The 24939-nt window shown below is 37.9% G+C and overlaps 1 protein-coding gene across 1 annotated transcript in view; it reads left to right on the top strand.

Annotated features, from left to right (window-relative positions):
• The window catches only part of SLC22A24 (solute carrier family 22 member 24), a 60667-nt gene extending 37571 nt beyond the window's left edge, over window positions 1-23096 (top strand). The window contains exons 5-10 of the mRNA XM_055294287.1: window positions 402-525; window positions 8117-8232; window positions 19577-19791; window positions 21368-21476; window positions 21913-22116; window positions 23036-23096. Of these exons, the coding sequence (XP_055150262.1) occupies window positions 402-525; window positions 8117-8232; window positions 19577-19791; window positions 21368-21476; window positions 21913-22116; window positions 23036-23096 (829 nt within the window). The remainder of the gene's footprint in view (window positions 1-401; window positions 526-8116; window positions 8233-19576; window positions 19792-21367; window positions 21477-21912; window positions 22117-23035) is intronic.
• Window positions 23097-24939: the final 1843 nt, after the last annotated feature.

The following is a 24939-nucleotide window of genomic DNA, read 5'->3' as shown; positions in this document are numbered from 1 at the left end:
AGATCTGATGATTTCATAAGAGTTTCCCCTTTTGCTTCTCTTGCCTGCCACCATGTAAGACATGCCACCACGATTCTGAGGCCTCCCAGCCATGTGGAACTATGAGTTCATTAAACCTTTCTTTCTTGATAAGTTACCCAGTCTCAGGTATGACTTTATCAGCAGTGTGAAAATGGACTAATATACTCATGGTTCTGTATAATTACTTTAACAAATACTTGTTGATGGCCAGATACATCCTTCACCCTAGGAGTCCAGCAGAGGAGGCCAATTCAGTCAGAAATGACTCTACTATAATTTAGAATGTCTGTATTAAATCAAAGGGGAAAGGAATCTCATGTTAAAGGTTAAGTGCCAAATAAATAATTGTTTACTATACCTATGTTGTCTTCTTTCATCAGGAAGATGGTGGAGTCTGCTCGGTGGCTGATTATCAACAATCAGCTAGATGAGGGCTTAAAGGAGCTTAGAAGAGTTGCACTCATAAATGGAAAAAAGAATACTGAAGAGACACTGACCACTGAGGTGATCTGGAAAGGGGAAATGATTGCTGTGATTAAATGAAAACATGACCTCACAATCACACTAGTCTAGGTTCCTGGAGTGACAGAATTAGACTTCTGTGAGTGGAGTCTTACATCTCTGTCCTGATAAAATACATATATCTTTCCTTTTGTCAATGATTTGGATATAGATATTGAAATATACTGGCAGAAGTGGATATAATTGTTTAGTTAAATTGATTGGGAAGTTTTCATGCTCTTACCCTAGACATATAGGGGAAAGTAATCAAAATACAATTTATTTCTCACTAATTTATTGACTTACGGTCCCCTCTGGAGAAACTAAGAAAGCCAATAAAATAAATTATAATTAATCATACAGAAGATAGATTTAAATGTGATTTTGACCCTTTATGTATTTATTCAATAATTCAATAAATATCCCCTTGAGCACCAAATATGTCAACTAAAGTTCTACACAATGTGGAACTTGTGAGAGCCTGACATGGCTCATTCAAGCACTCTTTCACTCATTCCTTTAAAAGTACTTATTGCCTACCAGGGTGTACCACGGTGTTGTTAGATGTTGATAAGAGAATAAGTCAGAGTCTCTAACCTCAAAGAACTTAAATTTTACTATGGGACAAAAAAATTAAGAAATCATTATAATATAGAATAGGTGCTATGATATGGTTATATGCAGAGTATTTTTGAGAAAACACAGAGGAAGTATCCACTTTAGCCTTAATAGGTCAGAAAAGGTTTAGGAGTTAGCTGGTTAAAAGGAAGACAAATGGCATTTCAGGGATAAAATGAACTGGTTGGTATAAGCAAAACTAATAAATGAATGTCAGTCCTGAAAGAGAGCAAATGCCCTATAGAAGAACAGGTTAGTAAAGGAAAACACAAAGGTTCTAGCCTCTGGCCCCAAATGATTTCATCCCTCTGATATGCTAAGTAAATTGACATATGTACAATGTCTGGAAAAGTATTATTTTATTATAGCATATGCTCAAAGTCCAGAATTTCAATGAAGTTTGAGTGTGGACAAGGCTACTTATATGTAGTTCCTTAACTACAGGACCTTTGTGTTTGTATTAATTGACCTGTGAAACTAAAGACATAAGACATCTGTCTCCAACACATCCAACATACAATAATGATAGCAGCATGGAATAACTACTGTATTCCTGATCAAAATAGGAGAGACGTGAGGTACAAGGAGTTCAGAGCAATTATGAAGTGCAGCCCGGCAAATGTTAGAAGTTCCTTGATTAGGTCTCAAGGTATGGAAAATGAAAGCAATGTGTCTCTCTGCTACAATCTCTTCCCTCTTGGATACAATTTATGAGTTTTCTTTCCTCTCATGAGAAAGAACATCTTTGCAGCTGAATGGTACTCTTATTCAGCTTTTCACCAACAAGATTTGTGGGGCTACACAGACTTTTTCATTTTGTACTGTCTTTGTCCCATGCTATCACGTGTGCAGTGTTTTTTCCATTAAAGATTTCTCAAAAACATTGCAGATCACCTGTCAACCCATTGGGGTTTATTTTTATTAGACAAAATTCACAGCAACAAACATCTTTAAGATAAGCTCTATTCTACCTATGGCTCCTGCTGAGATGGTTGAGAGATCAATGCATCTAAGTATCCTAGAGGCTTTTTTTTAAATTGAGAGACACATGTTTAATCTCTTTAGAGGGCCCCTTTTTTCTGAATAATACACTGACTCTTTTACCTTTCTAGGATCTTAAGAAACCATCTCTAGGCCATGTTTTCATAACAGTATTCCAAAGCTATTTCTTTTTTCTTTATTTTAATTATTATGGGTACATAGTAGTTATAAATATTTATGGAGTATGTGAAATATTTTTAAACAAGCATACAATGCATAACAATCACATCAGAGTAAATGGGGTATCTATGATCTCAAGCAGTTATCCTTTCTTCATGTTACAAACAATTCAATTATTCTATTTTAGTCATTTTTAAATGTACAATATTATTGTTCACTTTAGTCACACTGTTGTACTATCAAATACTTGACCTTATTCATTTTATCTAACTATATTTTTGTACCGACTAACCAACCTTATTCCCCCTCCACAACTACCCTTTCTTGTCTCTGCTAACCATCCTTCTACACTGTATCTCCATGAATTCAATTGTTTTAACTTTTAGCTCCCACAAATGTTCCTGAGAACATGAAAAGTTCATCTTTCTGTGTCCAGCTTATTTCACTTAGCATAATGACCTCCAGTTTCATCCATGTTGCTGCAAATGACAGAATCTCATTCTTTTTATGGCTGAATAGAATTCCACATTTATGTATCACCTTTTCTTTATCAACTTACCTGTAGATGGACACTTAGGTTGCCCCCATATCTTGGCTATTGTGAATGTTGCTGCAATAAACATGAAGTGTTTATTGATTTCATTTCCTTTGGATAAAAACCAAGTAGTAACATTGCTGGATCATACACTAGTTCTATCTTCAGTTTTTTGAGGAACCTCCAAAATATTCTCCATAGTGATTGTACTAATTTACATTCCCTCCAAGTGTGTATGAGGGTTGAGGTCCTTATATGTTCTGGTTATTAATCCCTTGTCAGATGAGTAGTTTGCAAATATTTTCTCCCATTCTGCAGGCTGTCTCTTTACCTTGTTGATTATATCCTTTACTGTGCAGAAGCTTTTTAACGTGATGTGATCCCATTTGTCCAGTTTTACTTTGTCTGCCTGTGCTTGTGCTTGGAATATTACTCAAGAAATCTTTGCCCAGACCAATGACCTGGAGAGTTTCCCCAGTGCTTTCTTATAGTAGATTTATAGTTTGTGATCTTAGATTTAAGCATTTAATCCATTTTGATTTGATTTTTTATATGGTGAGAGTTTAGTTTCATTCTCCTGCAAATGGATATCCAGTTTTCTCAGCACCATTTGTTGAAGAAACTGTATTTTCCCTAAAGTATGTTCTTGGCACCTTTGTCAAAAATCAGTTCACTGTAGATGTAGGGATTTATTTCTGGCTTCTCTACTCTGTTCCGTTGGTCTGTGTCTTTATGCCAGTACCATGCTGTCTTGGTAGTTATAGCTCTGTAGTATAATTTAGAGCCAGGTAACATGATTCCTCCAGTTGTATTCTTTTTAATCAGAGTAGCTTTGGCTATTCTAAGTCATTTGTGGTTCCATTAAAACATCATTGTTTCTATTTCTGTGAAGAATATCATTGGTATATTGCATTGTATCTGTAGAATGCTGTCGGTAGTATGGACATTTTAACAATATTGATTAATCCAATCCATGAACATGGAATATATTTTCATTTTTTGTGTGTTCTCTTTGATTTCTTGCATCATTGCTTTACAGTTTTCATTGTAGAGCTCTTTCACTTCTTTGATTAAAAACTTATTCCTAGGTATTTTATTTGTACCTATTACAAATGGTATTATTTTATTAATTTGTTTTTCAGATTGTTCACTGTTGTCATATAGAAATGCCACTTATTTTTAGGTTGATTTTGTATCTTGCAACTTTACTAAATTTGTTTGTCAGCACATAGTTTTTTGTGGAGTGTTGGCTTTTCCAAATATAAGCTTATATCATTTGTAAACAAAGATAATTTAACTTCTTCCTTTCCGATTTGGATGCCCTTTATATCTGTCTCTTGTCTGATTGTTCTAGCTAGGATTTCCAGTACTATGTTGAATAACAGTAGTGAAAATGAGCATCTTTGTCTTTTTCTGAATTTTAGGGATAAGACTTTTAGTTTTTATCCATTTACTGTGGTACTAGCTGTGTGTCTATCATATTTGGCTTTTATTATATTGGGGTATGTTCCTTCTATACCCAGTTTTTTTGGGTTTTTGTCATGAAGGGAAGTTGAATTTTATCAAATGCTTTTTCAGCATCAACTGAAATGATTATGCAGTTTTTGTCCTTTATTCTGTTGATAGGATGTATCACGTTGGTTGAATTGCATATGTCGAACCATCCTTGCATTCCTGGTCATAAATTCTGCCTGGCCATGAAGAATAATCTTCGCACGCACCATTGAAATTGGCTTGCTAGCATTTCATTGAGGATTTCTGTATCAATATTCATCAAGGACATTAACCTGTAGTTTTCTTTTTTATCTGTCTCTAACTGGTTTGGGTATCAGAGTAATACTGGCCTCATAGAATAGGTTTGAAAGTATTTTCTCCTCCTGTATTTTTTCAGAATAGTTTGAGTAGGATTAGTATTAGTTCTTTAAATGTTTGGTCAGGCCAGCAATTTGGGAGGCCAAGGCAGAAGAATTGCTTGAGTCCAGGAGTTCAAGACCAGCCTAGGCAACATAGACCCCATCTCTACAAAAAAAAAAAAAAGATCTTAAAAATTAGTGGTGTGGTGGTACAGACTGTGGTCCCAGCTACTCAGGGGGCTGAGATGGGACAATCACTTAAGCCTGGAAGGTTGAGGCTGCTATAAGCCATGAAAGCATCACTGCACTCCAGCCTGGACAAAACAGTGAGACAGCATCTCAAAAAAATTTTAAATATAAATAAAAACCAATAAATATTTGTTAACATGCATCAGCGAAGTCATCCATTCCTGTGCTTACTTTGCTAGGAGACTTTGTATTGTGGCTTCATTGTCATTACTTATTGGTCTGTTCAGGTTTTGAATTTCTTCATGATTCAATCTTGATAAGTTGCATGTGACTAGGAATTTATTAATTTTTTCTAGCTTTTATAATGTATTGGCATACTGTTGCTTATACCAGCTTTTAATAACCCTTTGAATTTCTGCAGTATTGGTTGTAATGTCACCTTTTTCATTTCTGATTTTGAGTCTTCTTTTTTTTTAGTCAGCCTAAAAGTTTGTCAATTTTGTTTATCTTTTCAAAAAGCCAACTTTTGTTCATTTTTTTGTATTGTTTCCTCCCAATTTCATTTCTTTCTACTCTGATCTTTATTACTTCTACTATTTTGGGGGTTCAGTTTGCCCTTGTTTTTCTAATTCTGTAAGACACATCATTAGATTGTTTAGTTTATTTGTTTGTTTGCTTGCTTGCTTGTTTTTTGGAGATGGAGTCTCGCTCTGTCACCCAGGCTGGAGTGCAGTGGTATAATCTCGGCTTACTGCAACCTTCAGCTCCCAGGTTCAAGTGATTCTCCTCCCTCAGCCACCCAAGTAGCTGGGTGGCATGTGCCACCATGCCTGGCTAATTTTTGCATTTTTAGTAAAGATAGGTTTTCACCATGTTGGCCAAGCTGCTCTTACACTCCTGACCTCAAGTGAGCCACCCACTTTGGCCTCCCAAGTGCTGAGATTATAGGCGTGAGCCACTGTGCCTGCCAATATTTGAAGTTTTTATACATTTTGGATGTAGGCACTAATTGCTAAAAATTTGCAATTAGTACCACTTTCTCTCTGTCCCATAGGTTTTTGTATGTTGTGTGTCCACTTTCATTTGGTTCAAGATAGTTTTAATTTCTGTCTTCATTTATTCATTAACCCACTGGTCATTCAGGAGCATATTGTTTCATTTCCATGTGTCCGTATAGTTTCTAGAGTTCCTGTTGTTACTGAATTCTAGTTTTATTCCATTGTGGTAAGAGATGATGCTTGATATCATTTTCATTTTTTAAACTTTTTAAAATATACTTTAAGTTCTGAAATACATGTGTAGAACATGCAGGTTTGTTACATAGGTATACATGTGCTATGGTGGTTTGCTGCACCCATCAACCCATCATCTAGGTTTTAAGCTTCATATGCATTAGGCATTTGTCCTAATGCTTTCCCTCCCTTTGCCCCCCAGCCCCCGGCAGGCCCTGGTGTGTGATGTTCCCCTCCCTGTGTCCATGTGTCTCATTGTTCAGCTCCCACTTATGAGTGAAAACTTGTGGTGTTTGGATTTCTGCTCCTGTGTTAGTTTGCTGAGAATGATGGTTTCCAGCTTCATCCATGTAGGGACATGGATGAAGCATATGAACTCATTCTTTTTTATGGCAGCATAGTATTCCATGGCGTATATGTGCCCCGTTTTCTTTATCCAGTCTATCATTGATGGACATTTGGGTTGGTTCCAAGTCTTTGCTATTCTGAACAGTGCCACAATAAACATATGTGTCTTTATAGTAGAATGATTTATAATTCTTTGGGTATATACCCAGTAATGGGATTGCAGGGTCAAATGGTATTTCTGGTTCTGGTTCCTTGAGGAGTTGCTACATGATCTTCCACAATGATTGAACTAATTTACACTCCCACAAACAGTGTAAAAGCATTCCTATTTCTCCACATCCTCTCCAGCATCTGTTGTTTCCTGACTTTTTAATGATTGCCATTCTAACTGGCATGAGATGGTATCTCATTGTGGTTTTGATTTGCATTTCTTTAATGACCAGTGATGATGAGCTTTTTTTCATGTTTGCTGGCTGCATAAATATCTTCTTTTGAGAAATATCTGTTCATATACTTCACCCACTTTTTGATGGGGTTGTTGTTTTCTTTCTTGTAAATTTGTTTAAGTTCCTTGTAGATTCTGGATATTAGCCCTTTGTCAGATGGATTGCAAAAGTTTTCTCCCATTCTGTAGGTTGTCTGTTCACTCTGATGATAGTTTCTTGTGCTGTGCACAGCCTGAAATATTTACTTACTGGAGCTGTATGTAAAAGTCTCCCATATCCTGCACTAAATAATAAATGTAAGAAATGAATTAATATTATTTTTAAAAATAATGTGTCCACTCCTGTGCTAAATACATTTTATATTTGCATGTATGACTTCAGATAATTATTAGATAATCCCTATGAAAGAAGTGCTTAATATATTTTCTAAATGATAAGAAAACTAAGCACCTGAGATAATTAATATATCAAGTGGCAGGGCTGAAATTCCAAGCCAGATTTGTGCAAGCCTAAAACCATCTCCTTTCCAACAACTATATTTCACTTCTTCAAATATCTGGCTTAGGCAAAAATCATACTCCATCAACATATCTCCAACATTTTTTGCTGCCTTCTGTGCACTCCACTCATGGGGGGACCCAGCAATCCCATTACTGGGTATATACCCAAAGAATTATAAATCATTCTACTATAAAGACACATGCACACATATGTTTATTGTGGCACTGTTCACAATAGCAAAGACTTGCCTGGCATATCTAGAGAATAATTGCTCAGAAGCTAATCATAAAGTGGACCCAGCTTTCAAGAAAGCTATTGATTTACAAAAATAAGCAGCTTCTCTTATAACAAGGGAAGGACAAGTATTTCATGCCCAGTGGATAAGAAAGAAACCTTTAACCTTTAAACAAATACATTTTCATTGCCTCCAATTTATAATGCAAATATTTTTGTTAATACTTTTACCTATCACTGGCTCAGTGTTTAAACTGGCTTTATTCCTATATAATTCCTCTGAGTTCCCATTTCCTTCTACACCTTTTGTAACACTTCACATATGAGATGAATTATTTAATGCCCATATTCCCCACTAGACAGAAATTTCCTTGAGGATAGTTAACAATATGTCTATCTTGTTCTCTAGTACTTACCACTATGCCTGACACATTACTGACATCTCACAAATGCTTGTTGTTATTTTTGTTGCTGAAGTTTGTGACATCCACCATGAAGAAGGAGTTGGATGCAGTCCATATTAAAACATCAGTTTTTTCCCTGTTCCATGCACCCAAATTGCGAATGAGAGTCTTCGGCCTGTGCTTTGTGAGGTAAGTTCCATTTGGTGATGATTAACTTAAAATATTGGAGATACAAAACTGTTTCTTCTTTCAAAAGATTAGCAGCAGCATTTGGAGGATATTTCATACATAAGAGAAGAGAAAATCATATATGCCTCTAAGTGCCACATTTTTAGATAGCCTAATATTATGACAGGACAGTGGGACCTAACTACATAGTTAAAACTTATCAGCATCATATTCCAGCACAGAGTTTGTCACTGGATATTATGGTGATAGTAAGTTTTACCACAAAGCATAGTTTAACTTTTTAATTTTCTAACTTTTTATTCACTAAAGAAGTTACATCAAGTGGCTATCCAGATGACATGATTGTAGATCAATTTTGCAAATCTATAAAACTAGTAACCACCACACAGACAAGCTCATTTTCAGCATCCTGAATCATCGCTCATGTCTCTCTTTCACCCTAGTTAATACTTCTCCAAAACCACCAACTGTACTTACTGCTATCCCTGCAGATTACATTTGCTGGTTCTTGAATTTAATATTAATAGAATCATGCTATCTGTGTACTTTTAAATATGTGAAATTTATTCATTTTGTCTTGTATAACAGTAATTTGGTCTTTTAATTGTAGGTCATTTTCTCTTATATGAATATTCCATAAGTTATCTGTCTATTCTGGTGTTCATGGGTTTTGGATTTTTTTTCCACTTTTGGGCTATTATGAATTCCTGGGTTTAAGGCACATATATATTTGGCTATAGTGAACTACCAATCAATATTCTAAAGTGGATATGCAAATGTGCACTTCAATCAGCAAGTATAAGAATTTTGGTTGTTCCATATTTTGCTAATATGACTTATTCTGAAATCTTTTAAGTTCATAATTCCAATGACTGCATTTAGTATCACATTGTAAATTTAATTTGCATTTTATTTTTTTAACTTACATTTTAAGTTCAAGGGCACATGTGCAGGTTTGTAATATAGGTAAACTCGTGTCACAGGAGTTTGTTGTACAGATTATTTCATCACCCAGGTATTGAGCCTAATACCCACTAGTTATTTTTCCTGATCCTTTCCCTCCTCCCACCTTCCACCATTAGGTAGGCCTCAGTGTCTATTGTTCCCCTCTGTGTGATCATATGTTCTCATCATTTAACTCCCACTTGTAAATAAAAATATGCAGGATTTTGTTTTCTGTTTCTGCACTAGTTTGCTAAGGATAATAACCTCCAGCCCCACCCATGTTCCTGCAAAGGACATCATTCCATTCCTTTTTATGGCTGCATAGTATTCCATGGTGTATATGTGCCACATTTTCTTTACCTAGTCTATTATTGATGGGCCTTTGGGTTGGTTCCAAGACTTTACTATTGTAAATAGTGCTGCAATAAACATACGTGTGCATGTGTTTTTATGGTAGAATGATTTATAATCCTTTGGGTATATATCCAGTAATGGGATTGCTGGGTCAAATAATATTTCTTGTTCTAGATCTTTGAGGAATCACCACACTACTCTCTTCCATAATGGTTGAATTAATTTACACTCCCACAAAAAGTGTAAAAGCATTTCTATTTCTCCACAGCCTCTCCAGCATCTGTTGTTTCCTGACTTTTTAATGAGCACCATTCTAACTGGCATAGGATGATATTTCATTGTGGTTTTGACTTGCATTTCTCTAATGACCAGTGTTGATGAGCTTTTTTTCATGTTTGTTGGCCACATAAATGTCTTCTTTTAAGAAGTGTCTGCTCATGTCCTTTGCCCACTTTTTGATGTGGTTGTTTGTTTTTTTCTTGTAAATTTGTTTAAGGTTCTTTTAGATTCTGGATATTAGCCTTTTGTCAGATGGGTAGCTTGCAAAAATTTTCTCCCATTCTGTAGGTTGCCTGTTCACTCTGCTGATAGTTTATTTTGCTGTGCAGAAGCTCTTTAGTTTAATTAGATCCCATTTGTCAATTTTGACTTTTGTTTCAATTGCTTTTTGTATTTTAGTCATGAAGTCTTTGCCCATGCCTATGTCCTGAATGGTACTGCCTAGCTTTTCTTACAGAGTTTTTATGGTTTTTGGGTTTTACATTTAAGTTTTTAATCTATCTTGAATTTTTATATAGGGTGTAGGAAAGGGGTCCAGTTTCTGTTTTCTGCATAAAGATGGCCAGTTTTCCCAGCACATTAATTAAATAGGGAATCTTTTCCCCATTGCTTGTTTATGTCAGGTTTGTCAAAGATCAGATGGTTGTAGATGTGTGGTGTTATTTCTGAGGTCTCTGTTCTGTTCCATATATGTATATCAGTACCATGCTGTTTTGGTTACTGTAGCCTTGTAGTATAGTTTGAAGTCAGGTAGCATGATACCTCCAGCTTTATTCTTTTTCCTTCGGATTTTCTTGGCTATACAGGGTCCTTTTTGATCCATATGAAATTTGAGCTAGTTTTTTCTAATTCTACAAAGAAAGTCACTAGTAGCTTCATGGGAATAGCATTGAATCTATAAATTACTTTGGGCAGTATGGCCATTTTCACTATATTGATTATTCCCATCCATGAGCATGGAATTTTTTTCCATTTGTTTGTGTCCTCTCTTATTCCTTAAGCACTGGTCTGCAGTTCTCCTTGAAGAAGTCCCTCATGTCCCTTGTAAGTTGTATTCCTAGGCATTTTATTCTGTTTGTAGCAATTGTGAATGGGAGTTCACTCAGGATTTGTCTCTCTGCTGGTCTATTGTTGGTGTATAGGAATGCTTGTGATTTTTGCACATTGATTTTGTATCCTGAGACTTTGCTGAAGTTGCTTATCAGCTTAAGGAGTTTGGGGGCTAAGACGATGGGGTTTTCTAAATATACAATCATGTCATCTGCAAACAGAGACAATTTGACTTCCTCTCTTTCTATTTAAATACCTTCATTTCCTTGCAATAGTTTACTGAGAATGATGGTTTCCAGTTTCATCCATGTCCCTACAAAGGACATGAACTCATCAGTTTTTATGGCTGCATAGTATTCCATGGTGTATATGTGCCACAAAAAACCAAACACCGCATGTTCTCACTCATAGGTGGGAATTGAACAATGAGAACACATGGACACAGGAAGGGGAACATCACACTCCGGGGACTGTTGTGGGGTTGGGGGAGAGGGGGAGGGACAGCATTAGGAGATATACCTAATGCTAAATGACGAGTTAATGGGTGCAGCACACCAACATGGCACATGGATACATATGTAACCAACCTGCACATTGTGCACATGTACCCTAAAACCTAAAGTATAATAATAAAAAAATAAATAAATAAGGCTGGGCGCGGTGGCTCACGCTTGCAATCCCAGCACTTTGGGAGGCCGAGGCGGGCGGATCACGAGGTCAGGAGATTGAGACCACGGTGAAACCCCGTCTCTACTAAAAAGACAAAAAATTAGCCGGGCGTGGTGGCGGGCGCCTGTAGTCCCAGCGACTCGGAGAGGCTGAGGCAGGAGAATGGCGTGAACCTGGGAAGCGGAGCTTGCAGTGAGCCAAGATTGCGCCACTGCACTCCAGCCTGGGTGACAGAGCAAGACTCCATCTCAAAAATAAATAAATAAATAAATAAATAAATAAATAAATAAATAAATAAAATCATGAACAAATAAATAAATAAATACCTTCATTTCTTTCTCATGCCTGATTGCCTTGGCCAGAACTTCCAATACTATGTTGAATAGGAGTGGTGAGAGAGGGTATCTTTGTCTTGGGCTGGTTTTCAAAGGAAATGCTTCCAGCTTTTGCCTATTTAGAATGATATTGGCTATGGGTTTGTCATAAATAGCTCATTATTTTGAGATATGTTCCACCAATACCTAGTTTATTGAGAGTTTTTAGCATGAAAGGGTGTTGAATTTTATCAAAAGCCTTTTCTGCATCTATTGAGATAATCATGTGGTTTTTGTCATTGGTTCTGTTTATGTGATGGATTGCGTTTATTGATTTGTGTATATTGAACTAGGTTTGCACCCCAGGGATAAAGCTGACTTGATCATGGTGGATAAGCTTTTTGATGTGCTGCTGAATTCAGTTTGACAGTATTTTATTGAGGATTTTCTCATCGATGTTCACCAGGGATATTGGCCTGAAATTTTCTTTTTTTTTATTGTGTCTGTGCCAGCTTTTGGTATCAGGAAGATGCTAGCCTCATAAAATGAGTTAGGGAGAAGTACCTCTTCCTCTTCCTCTATTGTTTGGAATAGTTTCAGAAGGAATGGTACCAGCTCCTCTTTGTAGCTCTGGTAGACTTCGGCTGTGAATCTCTCTGGTCCTGGCCTTTTTTTGGTTGGTAGCTATTACTTACTGCCTCAATTTCAGAACATGTTATCGTCCCACTCAGGGATTCGACTTCTTCCTGGGTTCATCTTGGGAGGGTGTATGTGTCCAGAAATTTATTCATTTCTTCTAGATTTTCTAGTTTATTTGCATAGAGTTGTTTATAGTATTCTTTGACGGTAGTTTGTATTTCTGTGGGATCAGTGTGATATCTCTTTTTCTCTCTTTTCTTCTTTATTAGTCTATCTAGTGGTCCATCTATTTTGTTAATCTTTTCAAAAAACCAGCTCCTGGATTCACTGATTTCTTTGAAGGATTCTTCATGTCTCTATCTCCTTCAACTCTGCTATGATCTTATTTCTTATTTCTTGTCTTCTGCTAGCTTTTGAATTTGTTTGTTCTTGCTTGTCTAGTTCTTTTAATTGTGATATTAGAGTGTCAATTTTAAATCTTTCCAGCTTTCTGTGGTAGGAATTCTGTGCTACAAAATTTCTTTGTTAACACTGCTTTACCTGTGTCCCAGAGATTCTGGTACTTTGGGTCTTTGTTCTCATTGGTTTCAAATAACTTCCTTTTTTTTAAGATAGCTATTATTTATTTATTTATTTATTTATTTATTTATTGTACTTTAAGTTCTGAGGCAAAGAACTTCATTTCTGCCTTAATTTCATTATTTACCCAGTAGTCATTCAGGCGCAGGTTGTTCAATTTCCATGTAGTTGTGTGGTTTTGAGTGAGTTTCTTAATCCTGAGTTCTAATTTGATTGCACCGTGGTCTGAGAGACTGTTTGTTGTGATTTCCATTCTTTTGCATTTGCTGAGGAGTGTTTTACTTCCAATTATGTGGTCAATTTTAGAATACATGCTATGTGGCACTAAGAATGTATATTCTCTTGATTTGGGGTGGAGAGTTCTATTGTGTCTATTAGGTCCACTTGGTTCAGAGCTGAGTTCAAGTCCTGAATATCCTTGTTAATTCTGTCTTGTTGCTCTAATATTGAGAGTGGGGTGTTAAAAGTCTCGCACTATTATTGTGTGGGAGTCTAAGTCTCTTTGTAGGTTTCTAAGAACTTGTTTTATGAATCTGGGTATTCCTTCATTGGGTGCATATATATTTAGGATAGTTAGCTCTTCTTGACCCATTGATCCCTTTACCATTATGTAATTCCATTCTTTGTCTTTTTTGTGTGTGTGTGTGTGTGAGATGGAGTCTCGCTCTGTCGCCCAGGCTGGAGTGCAGTGGCCCGACCTCAGCCCACTGCAAGCTCTGCCACCTGAGTTCATGCCATTCTCTTGCCTCAGCCTTCCAAGTAGCTGGGACTACAGGCGCCCGCCACCACACCCGGCTAACTTTTTGTATTTTTAGTAGAGACAGGGTTTCACTGTGTTAGCCAGGATGGTCTCAATCTCCTGACCTTGTGATCTGCCCGCCTCGGCCTCCCAAAGTGCTGGGATTACAGGCGTGAGCTACCGCGCCCGGCCTCATTCTTTGTCTTTTTTTATCTTCGTTGGTTTAAAGTCTGTTTTATCGGAGACTAAGATTGCAACTCCTGCTTTTTTTGCTTGCCATTTTCTTGATAAATCTTCCTCCATCCCTTTATTTTGAGCCTGTGTGTCTTTGCACATTAGATGGGTCTTGACTCTTTATCCAATTTGTCATTCTGTGTCTTTTAATTGAGGCATTTCGTCCATTTACATTTAAGGTTAATATTGTTATGTGTGAATTTGATCCTATCATCATGATGCTAGCTGGTTATTTTGCCCATTAGTTGATGCAGTTTCTTCATAGTGTTATTGCTCTGTATATTTTGCTGTGTTTTAGCAGTGGCTGGTACCAGTATTTCCTTTCCATATTTAGTGCTTCCTTCAGATGCTCTCGTAAGGCAGGCCTGGTGGTGACAAAAAGGATTTTGTTTTTCCTTCACTTATGAAACTTAATTTGGTTGGATATCAAATGCTGGGTTGAAAATTCTTTTCTTTAAGAATGTTGAATATTGGCCCCCACTCTCTTCTGGCTTGTAGGGTTTCTGCAGAGTGATCCACTTTTAGTCTGATGGGGTTCCCTTAGTAGGTAACCTGACCTTTCTGGCTGCCCTTAATATTTTTTCCTTTGTTTCAATCTTGGGGAATCTGAAAATTATGTGTCTTGGGGTTTGCTCTTCTCGAGGAGTATCTTAGTGTTGTTCTCTGTATTTCCTGAATTTGAATGTTGGCCTGTCTTGCTAGGTTGGGGAAGTTCTCCTGGATAATATCCTGAAGTGTGTTTTCCAACTTGGTTCCATTCTGCCCATCACTTTCAGGGACACCAATTTACCGTAGGTTGTGTCTTTTCACATAGTCTCGTGTTTCTTGGAGGATTTGTTCATGCCTTATCATTCCTTTTTCTCTAATCTTTTCTTCACACCTTATTTCAGTAAGTTGATCTTCATTCTCTGATATCCTTTATTCTGCTTGATCGATCTGGCTATAATACTTGTATGTGCTTCATGAAGTTCTCATGCTGTGTTGTTCAGCTCCATCAGGTAATTTATGTTTTTCTCTAAACTGGCCATTCTAGTTAGCAGTTCCTGCAACCTTTTATCAAGGTTCTTACCTTCCTTGCCTTGGGTTAGAATATGCTCCTTTAGCTCAGAAGTTATTACCCACCTTCTGAAGTCTACTTCTGTCAATTCATCAGTCTCATTCTCTGCCCAGTTTTGTGCCCTTGCTGGAGAGGAGTTGCGATCATTGGAGAGAAGCAGCATTCTGGTTTTTGCAATTTTCAGCATTTTTGCACTGATTTTTCCTCATCTTCTTGGATTTATCTACCTTTGATTGTTGAGGCTGATGACCTTTAGATGAGGTTTTTGTGTGGAGTCCTTTATGTTGATGTTGATGTTGATGTTGTAGCTTTCTGCTTGTTACTTTTCCTTCTAACAGTCATGTCCCTCTTTGTCAGGTCTGCTGCAGTTTGCTGGAGGTCCACTCCAGACCCTTTTCACTCGGGTATCACCAGTGGAGGCTGCAGAACAGCAAAGATTGCTGCCTGCTTCTTCCTCTGGAAGCTTCATCCTGGAGGGGCACCAGCCTGATGCCAGCTGGAGCTCTCCTGTATGAGGTGTCTGTTGACCCCTGTTGGGAGGTTTCTCCCCGTCCGGAGGCGTGGGGGTCAGGGACCCAGTTGAGGAGGCAATCTGTCCCTTAGCAGAGCTGGTGCGCACTGTTGGGAGAATCCCTCTTGTCGGGATCAGCTGCGCTCTTCAGAGCTGGCAGGCAGGAACGATTAAATGTGCTGAAGCTGTGCCCACAGCCACCCCTTCCCCCAGGTGCTCTCTCCTAGGGAAATGAGGGTTTTGTCTGTGAACCTCTTACTGGGGCTGTTACTTTTCCTTCAGAGATGCTCTGCCTGGTGAGGAGAAATCTAGAGAAGCAGTCTTGCCACAGCCACTTTACCATGCCCAACCCAGACCTCCCATCCTCCTTAGCACTGTCAGGGGAAAACTGCCTACTAAAGCCTCAGGAATGGCGCACACCCCTCCCCCTACCAAGCTCCATCGTCCCAGGCAGGCTTCAGACTACTGCGCTGGCAGCAAGAATTTCAAGCCAGTGGTTCTTAGCTTGCTGGGCTCCATGGGAGTGGGACTCACTGAGCGAGACCACTTGGCTCCATGGCCTCAGCCCCTTTTCCAGGGGAGGGGAGTAAATGGTTCTGTCTTGCTAGGGTTCCAGGCACCACTGGAATATGAAAAAACACTCCTGCAGCTAGCCCAATGTTTGCCCAAACAGCCACCTAGTTTTGTGCTTGAAGCCCATGGCCCTGGTGGTATAGGCACACGAGAGAATCTCCTGATCTGCAGACTGCAAAAACTGTGGGAAAAGTATAGTAACCCGGCCATGTAGCACAGTCCTTCATGGCTTCCCTTGGTGCAGGGAGGGAGGTCCCTGGCTCCTTGCACTTCCCGGGTGAGGTGACGCCCCACCCTGCTTCTGCCTGCCCTCTGTGGGTTGCAGCTACTGCCTAACCAGTCCCAATGAGATGAACTGGGTACCTCAGTTGAAAATGCGGAAATCACCCGCCCTCTGCATGGGTCTTGCTGGGAGCTGCAGACCAGAGCTGTTCCCACTTGGCCATCTTGGCCCCTCCCTGATTTCTACTCTTATTTTTATTATTTCTTTGCTTCTACTTACTTGGGTTTCTCTCTCTCTCTCTCTCTCTGTGTGTGTGTGTGTGTGTGTGTGTGTGTGCGCCCTCCAGGCAGAAAAGCTGAATTCATTTTTTTTTGCAAACTTTCATTTTTCCTAATAAATGCACAGAACTACAAAGGAACTATAAAGTTCCCTGTTAGCATTGCCAAACCTGCATCCCATATTTTTTTAACAAATTGTATTGTGTATGTTTAAGGTATACACTATGATGTTATGAGAGATGTGTATAGTAAAATTATTATAGTGAGACAAATTAGCATATTCATAATCTCACATAGTTACTCATTTCCATATATTTTGAGGTGTTGTATTTTTATTCTAAATTAGTCTAAAATAATTTCTAATTCATGATTTGGATCCTCTTTGACCCAATGATTTTGGATAAATGTTGTGCTTAGTTTCCAAATACCTGTGGACCTTCAAGTTTTTGTCTATTTTGGTAAAAATTCAATATAAAATTTTTTAACTTTTATTTTAGGCTCAAGGTACATGAGCAGGTTTGTTATATAGGTAAACTCATTTCACAGAGGTTTGTTGTACAGATTATTTTTGTTGTTCTCTTCTTTGTGTCCATATGTACTCAATATTTAGCTCCCACTCATAAGTGAGAACATGTGGTATTTGATTTTCTGTTTCTGTGTTAGTTCACTCAGGATAATGGCCTCTAGCTATATCTATGTTGCTGCAAAGGACAGGATCTTGTTCCTCTTCATGGCTGCATAGTATTCCATGGTGTATGTGTACCACATTTCCTTTATCCAGTCTACCATTGATGGGCATTTAGGTTGATTCTAGGTCTTTACTATTATGAATATGCTGTGATGAACACAGACATACATGCATCTTTATAGTAGAATGATTTATATTCCTTTGGGTGTATATCCAATAATAGGATTACTGGGTCAAATGGTAATTCTGTTTTAAGTTCCTTGAGGAATCACCATACTGCTTTCTACGAATGGCTGAACTAATTTACGTTCCCACCAGCAGTGTATAAGCATTCTCTTATCTCTCCATCCTCGCCAGTATCTGTTATTTTTTGACCATTTAGTAATAGCCATTCTGACTGGTGTGAGATTGGATCTCCTTGTAAAGAAGTTTCTATATCATGGATTAGGAGAGTGACAACCAGACTACTTTCAGGTACTAAAGACTAGAGTCCCTGATAGTGCTAATATGATAGCCAGCAAAAGAAAATACGTGCATTCTGCTCATATACGTTTGCAAGGAGAATAATCATTGGTTTTGGCAGGATTATGATAATTATTTTGTTATTATCATTACCATCATCATCATCGTTTTCACCATTCATCACCATGACCTCCTGATGTCTGTGGAAAATATAAAATGTGTGAAGGCACTGGGCTATGTGTTAAGGATACAGAGGCATTAAGATCTAAACTCTGCATTCAAGGAACTTAAATAGAATTATTGCTTTTTTTTCTTTATTTGTTCATCTGTTTGTATTTTCTTTTCCTCTCCAAAAATTATCATTTCTGTCAAAAAATGGAATTATGCAAATTGATTTCACGCCTCAGATGAAAACCTGCTGTCAAAGCAGATTACAAAATCAAGAACACCCTTTACTTAGCCTAATTCTGTTTATATTTTTAAATATACTATTATTTAAGGCATACATGATAGTAAACTTGTAACTACAATTTAAAAACACCTCATTACCCACATTAAGAAAGACAATCAGACCAAGATAATTGAGGCCTTCTGCATAAACCTCCGTTGCACATTCCCATCCATTTTTTCCAGGTTTTTTATTTTATCATCCCCAAGCCTTTCATTATACCTTGCTACATTGGTATTTATCTCTAAGTAATATGCGGTATTCTTTCATAATTATAAAATTTATAGAAATTTTATTACATCTATGAATTTTTCTAAAATGTTCATTTTTTCCTCAAATTTCATCTGCAAGTTTTATCAAAATAATTCATGTCGAATAATGAGAATGCACAGGGCCTAATCATGAAAACAGAAAATCATCATCTTCACCTAATCCCTTCTTAGCTTTCTCTTAAACCTGTTCTGTGGTTCTTTCCCTATCCCTGATGAAATCTCTGACAAGCCACATAACACATACTCTCCTCCTCAGTAATAAAAAAAAAAAAATCCCATCCTCTCAACTCACAAGAATAGCCTCATCTTAGTAATACATATATTTCAGCCACATATGAAAATTAAACAGATATTCATTCAGAGTTAGAGATTCTCTGTTTCTGTAGTTCAAGCTGACTTTGGTGGTTGATATGGTGAGAAGGGTAAGAAGATATTGTTGACTTTTTCTCTATGTAAATGTGTTATGCTTCCTCTCCACTTGTATAATCTGTGGGCCAGATTATACAAGTAAGTATTACCCCCATTCTCCAGGGATTACTAAGACTAAGGTAAAGAAGGTCTCTGAACGGGAGCAGAGAAGTTAGACTCACACAATGCTGAACTGCTGCAAAGAAACTATTACCCTAATTTCCACCATCTAACCCTACCCATGTCCAGTCATTTATATCATCCAGTTGACTGATGAATTCAGATTTCACATTACTTTTTCTACATGGGTAGGTCTTTAACTTTCATTGATAATATGTATGTTTGCTATCTCTTTTCTTCAGGACCCAGTAAAAATTATGACAATGAAGAGCCCATTTTAACATCATGTTCCACAATTCTTTTATGTTATTTTAAGATCATTGTCTGAAAAAGAAATAGTCTATAAAACAGAATGATCCCTTTTTTAAAAGGAAAAACACTGACCATTTGCCAGTTGGGTCAATATTATAATCATTTGTAGGACTTACCTTCAAAATCTTAGAAAATGTTTCCTAGGCTTTAAATCTTATTGAATATGTCTTTGTCCTTTTATTCACTTCAGATTCGCAATCACTGTACCCTTTTATGGCCTGATACTCAACTTGCAGCACTTGGGGAGCAATGTGTCCCTGTTCCAGGTTCTCTGTGGAGCTGTCACACTCACAGCCAGATGTGTTTCCCTTTTGACACTGAATCATATGGGTCGTCGAATAAGCCAGATGTTGTTCACGTTCCCAGTGGGACTTTTCATTCTGGTCAACACCTTTTTGCCCCAAGGTGAGAGAGATAGGAGTTTCAGGAAAGAAATTAGTTACCCCCATTCTCCAGGGATTACCTTGGTCTTTTATGCCTGGTGCCAAAAGAATGGCATTGCCCTTGACAGCCAAAAGATTCCCTGAAGTTAATATGAGGGTTTGGAACTGATTCTGACAACATGTTCTTTTCAGCACTTGGGCTCTTACTCAACCAACGTCAGCCGTGATGGTTCAGACACACGGTTGTCTTCATCACAGCCAAGATGAATCTGGACATGGGCTCCAATTACACCTAATGGTTTCTTTAGAAGAGTAACTAAGCACATGCTTTTTGGCTAATCACCCTTTTATAGCTATTGTGGAGGGGCTAGGCCTTGCAACTGTATGCCAAAGTGGGCACATAATGCCCTCACTGCCTCTGTCTAGGATACTTTCTAATTTTTAAGGTCTCTCTAACTTGTCCATATCCTCTTCCCTGTATATTCATTTTTGAGTTCTATATTATCTCAGCATAAATGCAACACTTTTTTAGAAAAGGCTTCTTGACTTTGCTGAAATAAAAATTCCTTGTCTTCAACCATAAATGAAGTGTACAGTTGGAACAAGAAAAATGTCTCATCTTAACATATCTTTATCTGTTTTATAATCTACCCCTAAACAAGGAACAGATTAAGAAGCTGACCCAGCCTCTCTTAAAATCTACGTTCCTAAGTTAAATTAATAGAACGACCTTCTGTAATGATTATGGGAACATTAGTGGTCACTATATTCCACTCATCTCCCAGAGCAGGAACATATTTTGCAGGATTCCCAGACTGGTGGGCTCCATGCCTCCTGCTAGTGTAAGTTTTCTGCCTTACAGGAGAACCTTCTCCACTCTTTTCAAATCCTATTTTGATATTTTTATTGATGAAAAAGTACCTTTTTGAATTTTCAGTGTCAATGGTTCCCAGCGTGACATTATTTATTTCCAAATAGGAGTTAGGTTTTATAATGTTAGGTTTTATAATCCTGAATTATTCAGAGCTTGTGCCTCTCCACACTGTCCACTCCCAAATAAACCCAGTCCTTTTCTTACTATATGGTAGAATGTCTGTCTCATATCAAAAATTGTTCCCACACTCTTAGCTCTAAACTGCTCAAGACATGGCTCACAAACTCCTCAGTTATTATCTATATATAGTTCTATGCCCCACTGGAGGTGCACAGAAAATATTACACAGAAAAAATAAAACAAATATTGTTCTAATAGAACAAATATAGTTCTGTGGCCCACTGGAAGTACACAGAAAATATTACACAGAAAAAATAAAACAAATATTTCCTGTTGGTCCCTACCCCCACCTTTATTGGCAATACTCAAATGTGCTGAAAGAGTTGAAGATTGAGATTGAGACCCTTTATTCAATGTTTAAGCCCTACCATTTTACAGTCTATATTTCTCAGCCTCGCAACCATTCCCCAATCTCTGGCATGTTGCAGTTTGTCTACCACATATTTCACACTTGCAAAGTCCTCCATTAGAATCTTTTTACAATTATTTGGGGGTTGACAAGTTTCTTCAGGCAAGATTTCCTGATTCTCACTGTTCTTTCTAGAAATGCAGATCCTGCGTGTGGTTTTAGCAACTTTGGGAATTGGTAGTGTTTCTGCTGCTAGCAACAGTGCTTCTGTCCACCACAATGAGCTCGTCCCCACCATATTGAGGTACGAGAGCTAAAGACCATCTGGTTTCAAAACAGAAATTTCGGAACTTATTGATATTCATTGTGAATGAAAGACTGACACTGTTTAGGTGCCAGATGAATTAATTGTAATAGAAATGAACACAGCAACAGAGAGCCATATATGTATTATTATTATCAAATTATTAAAGCTACGGGTTATTGCTACAGGTTAATGAATGCTACAGGTATCTCTATTTTAGTAATTATGAAACTAAGGTTAAGAGCAGTTACCAACATTATACTATCAAATAGGTAGAAACCAACAGAGGTAAATGTCACAATTAAGGGCTTGCTGTCAAAGCCCATGTGTTTAGTAACTCTGCTGTACTGGCCCCCATAAAGAAATAATGATGATAAAGAGCTTACATGTACAGATTCATACAAGATTTTTTTGTTGTTGTTATTTGCACCCTAAGGTCAACAGTTGCAGGAATCAATGCAATGTCCGGTAGGACTGGGGCAGCACTGGCTCCTCTGTTGATGACCTTAATGGCATATTCTCCCCACTTGCCCTGGATTTCCTATGGAGTCTTCCCCATCCTTGCTGTCCCTGTTATCCTCCTCCTTCCAGAAACCAGGGATCTACCTCTTCCTAACACCATCCAGGATGTGGAAAATGAGTGAGTAAACCCTCTAGCTGTCACGTGAGTGGGGAGTGGCTATGTGCTGTAGCTCTTTAATGAGAAAGGTCAACGACCATTTGGGGCCCTCTGTCCTTCATGTAGGCTCAGACCTAGGACTTTTCTATTTGTCACCATGTCCTTTAGTTCAGTAGCAGCCTACCCTATCCACAATGGAGTCAGACTCTCAAGGTTCTCTAGGTCACACAGACCATTTCACACCAGAAGTTTCAGTGGTGAAAAGATCCAAATTAGCCTATTATGAGTGGCACATACTTTCTGCCCTTGTGGGAAACACACGCTCCTGTTGTTTTTTCACAAATCTGCTAAGACTCAAATGCCTCATTCTCATCCCCTGGTTTTATCACACATTGGCCCAATGAGTGCCTGATATGTGGTGGGAAAGGGAATGAGATTGCCTCATACCTAATTATTGCTTCAGTCAAAGAATCATGGGACTACAGCATAGAGCAAAATCTCCTTTGCAAAAATAACGATGTATCTGAAGGAAATGGATCTTGTTGGGATGCCTCTGAGATTTAGTCAAATTTGTTGCCATGGGCAACAGAAATTTTGAGGAGACAAAATTAAGAAAAGAAAGCAGGATTTTAAATGATGAAAAATAAGACAATAGCTTTAAAATTTTCAGTTCTCCCTTTGATTTTCTAAAGATGTCATTGGTATGAGATCCAAAGAGACAATGGTGAGAGTATCAATATTCAACACTGTCTTCCCAGGTATGCCCAGGTATCAGGGCCCTTTCCAACACAATAGTATCAATATCTAGAGAATCTTGGATTACAATGCTGGTGGGTAGAGGGCAGCTTGTCCTCAGGCACGCAGTATATATATGATTAATCTAGATCTTATTTATTTTTTGTTTCTTGATCTTGTTTTTGTTTGCATTTCTATTTCTCAGCAGAAAAGATTCAAGAAACATAAAGCAGGAAGATACTTGCATGAAAGTAACACAGTTTTAAGAGATTCCCAAGACCTGATCCAAAGAAGAGCAAAATGGCCGGGGGGAATCAAGATTATGCCTTTATATCTGCAAAATTAGCCAAAAATACAATGTGCAGACAGGTGCCATTTATAATTATGGTACTACATGTATCAGTAATTCCAAAACACCTTATAAGTTTAAGTGATTCCATGAAATAATGATTTGCTTTTGGGAAGAAGTTGCACAACTAGTTTCAAATTCATCCCAAAATCACTAACAGCCAAGATGATTCAGGAAAAAGAGCATCATGGAGTGACGATCAGGCTAATTCATATATGGAAAAGCACATGCTGGACTTTTTATAAAACTATAATCAACAAAACAGTAATAGCAAATGCATTATAATTTGTTTGCATTAACACACTGTAATGACTCCAGAAACATGCCCAAGTATACATGAAGAGTCTTCAAAAAATTCATGAAAATGCATATCATGAGTAAACTATGCATGGAGTTCAAATTTTTGTGCCAAAATAAATCTGTACTAATTTTTTACAACATGGCTGAACAGGATATATTTTGAAGCACTAAGAAGGATAAGATGTTTGTTTGAAAAAAGCTTTCATCCAAGGAACATGAATTCTGCTGAAATAGAAGCAAGAACAAACATCAAATTTATGGTGAAACATAGGTGGAAGAACGGTGAAATCATTGATACTTTACAAAAAGATTATGGGGACAATGCTCCAGAGAAATTAGTAGTTTACAAATGGATAATGCATTTTTAAAAGAGATGAGACAATGTTGAAGATGAATTCCTTAGCAGCAGAACATCCACATCAATTTGCAAGGAAAAAAATTTATCTTGTTGGTTTCTGATAAGGTTTGGCTGTGTCCCCACCCAAATCTCATCTTGAATTGTAGCTCCCATAATTCTCAAGTGTTATGGAAGGGACCCAGTGGGAGAAATTGAATCATGGGGTCAGTTTCCCTCATACTGTTCTTGTGGTAGTAAGTCTCACAAGATCTGATGGTTTTACAAGAGGTTTCCCTTTTCACTTGGTTCTCATTCTCTTGTTGCCTGCTGCTATGTAAGACATGACTTTGCTCCTCTTTCACCTTCTGCCATAATTGTGAGGCCTTCCCAGCCATGTGGAACTGTGAATCCATTAAACCTCTTTCCTTTATAAATTACCCAGTCTCACATATGTCTTTATTAGCAGCATGAGAAAGGACTAATACAGTGCTCTAACTGAAGAGGGCCAATGATTAACAGCAGAAGCAATAGCTGACACCATAGACATATCCATTAGTTCAGGTTACACAATTCTGACTGAAAAATTAAAGCTGATCAAACTTTACACTCAATGGGTCCCAAAACCATTCCACCCCAATCAGCTGCAGACAAGAGCAGAGCCTTCAATGGCAATTTTAAATAAGTGAGATCAAGATCCTGAAGCATTTATTTGAAGAATTGTAGCAGGAGATGAAACATGGCTTTACCAATACAATCCTGAAGACAAAGCACAATCAAAGCAATGGCTATCAAGAGGTGGAAGTGGTCCAGTCAAAGCAAAAGCAGATCCGTCAAATGTGAAAGTCATGGTAACAGGCTTTTTGTTTGTTTTTTTTTTTGGTTTTGGTTTGTTTGTTTGTTTTGAGATGGAGTCTCCTTCTGTCACCCAGGCTGGAGTACAATGGTGCAATCTCGGCTCACTGCAACCTCCCCATCCCAGGTTCAAATTATTCTCCTGCCACAGCCTCCAGAGTAGCTGGGATTACAGGCATCCACCACCATGCCCAGCTAATTTTTGTATTTTTAGTAGACACGAGGTTTCACCATGTTGGTCAAGCTGGTCTTGAACTCCTGACCTCATGAT

The sequence above is a fragment of the Symphalangus syndactylus genome, chromosome 1 (assembly GCF_028878055.3).
Source record: "Symphalangus syndactylus isolate Jambi chromosome 1, NHGRI_mSymSyn1-v2.1_pri, whole genome shotgun sequence".
In the NCBI taxonomy this organism is placed as follows: Eukaryota; Metazoa; Chordata; class Mammalia; order Primates; family Hylobatidae; genus Symphalangus; species Symphalangus syndactylus.
This window is presented reverse-complemented; position numbering and strand designations above follow the sequence as displayed.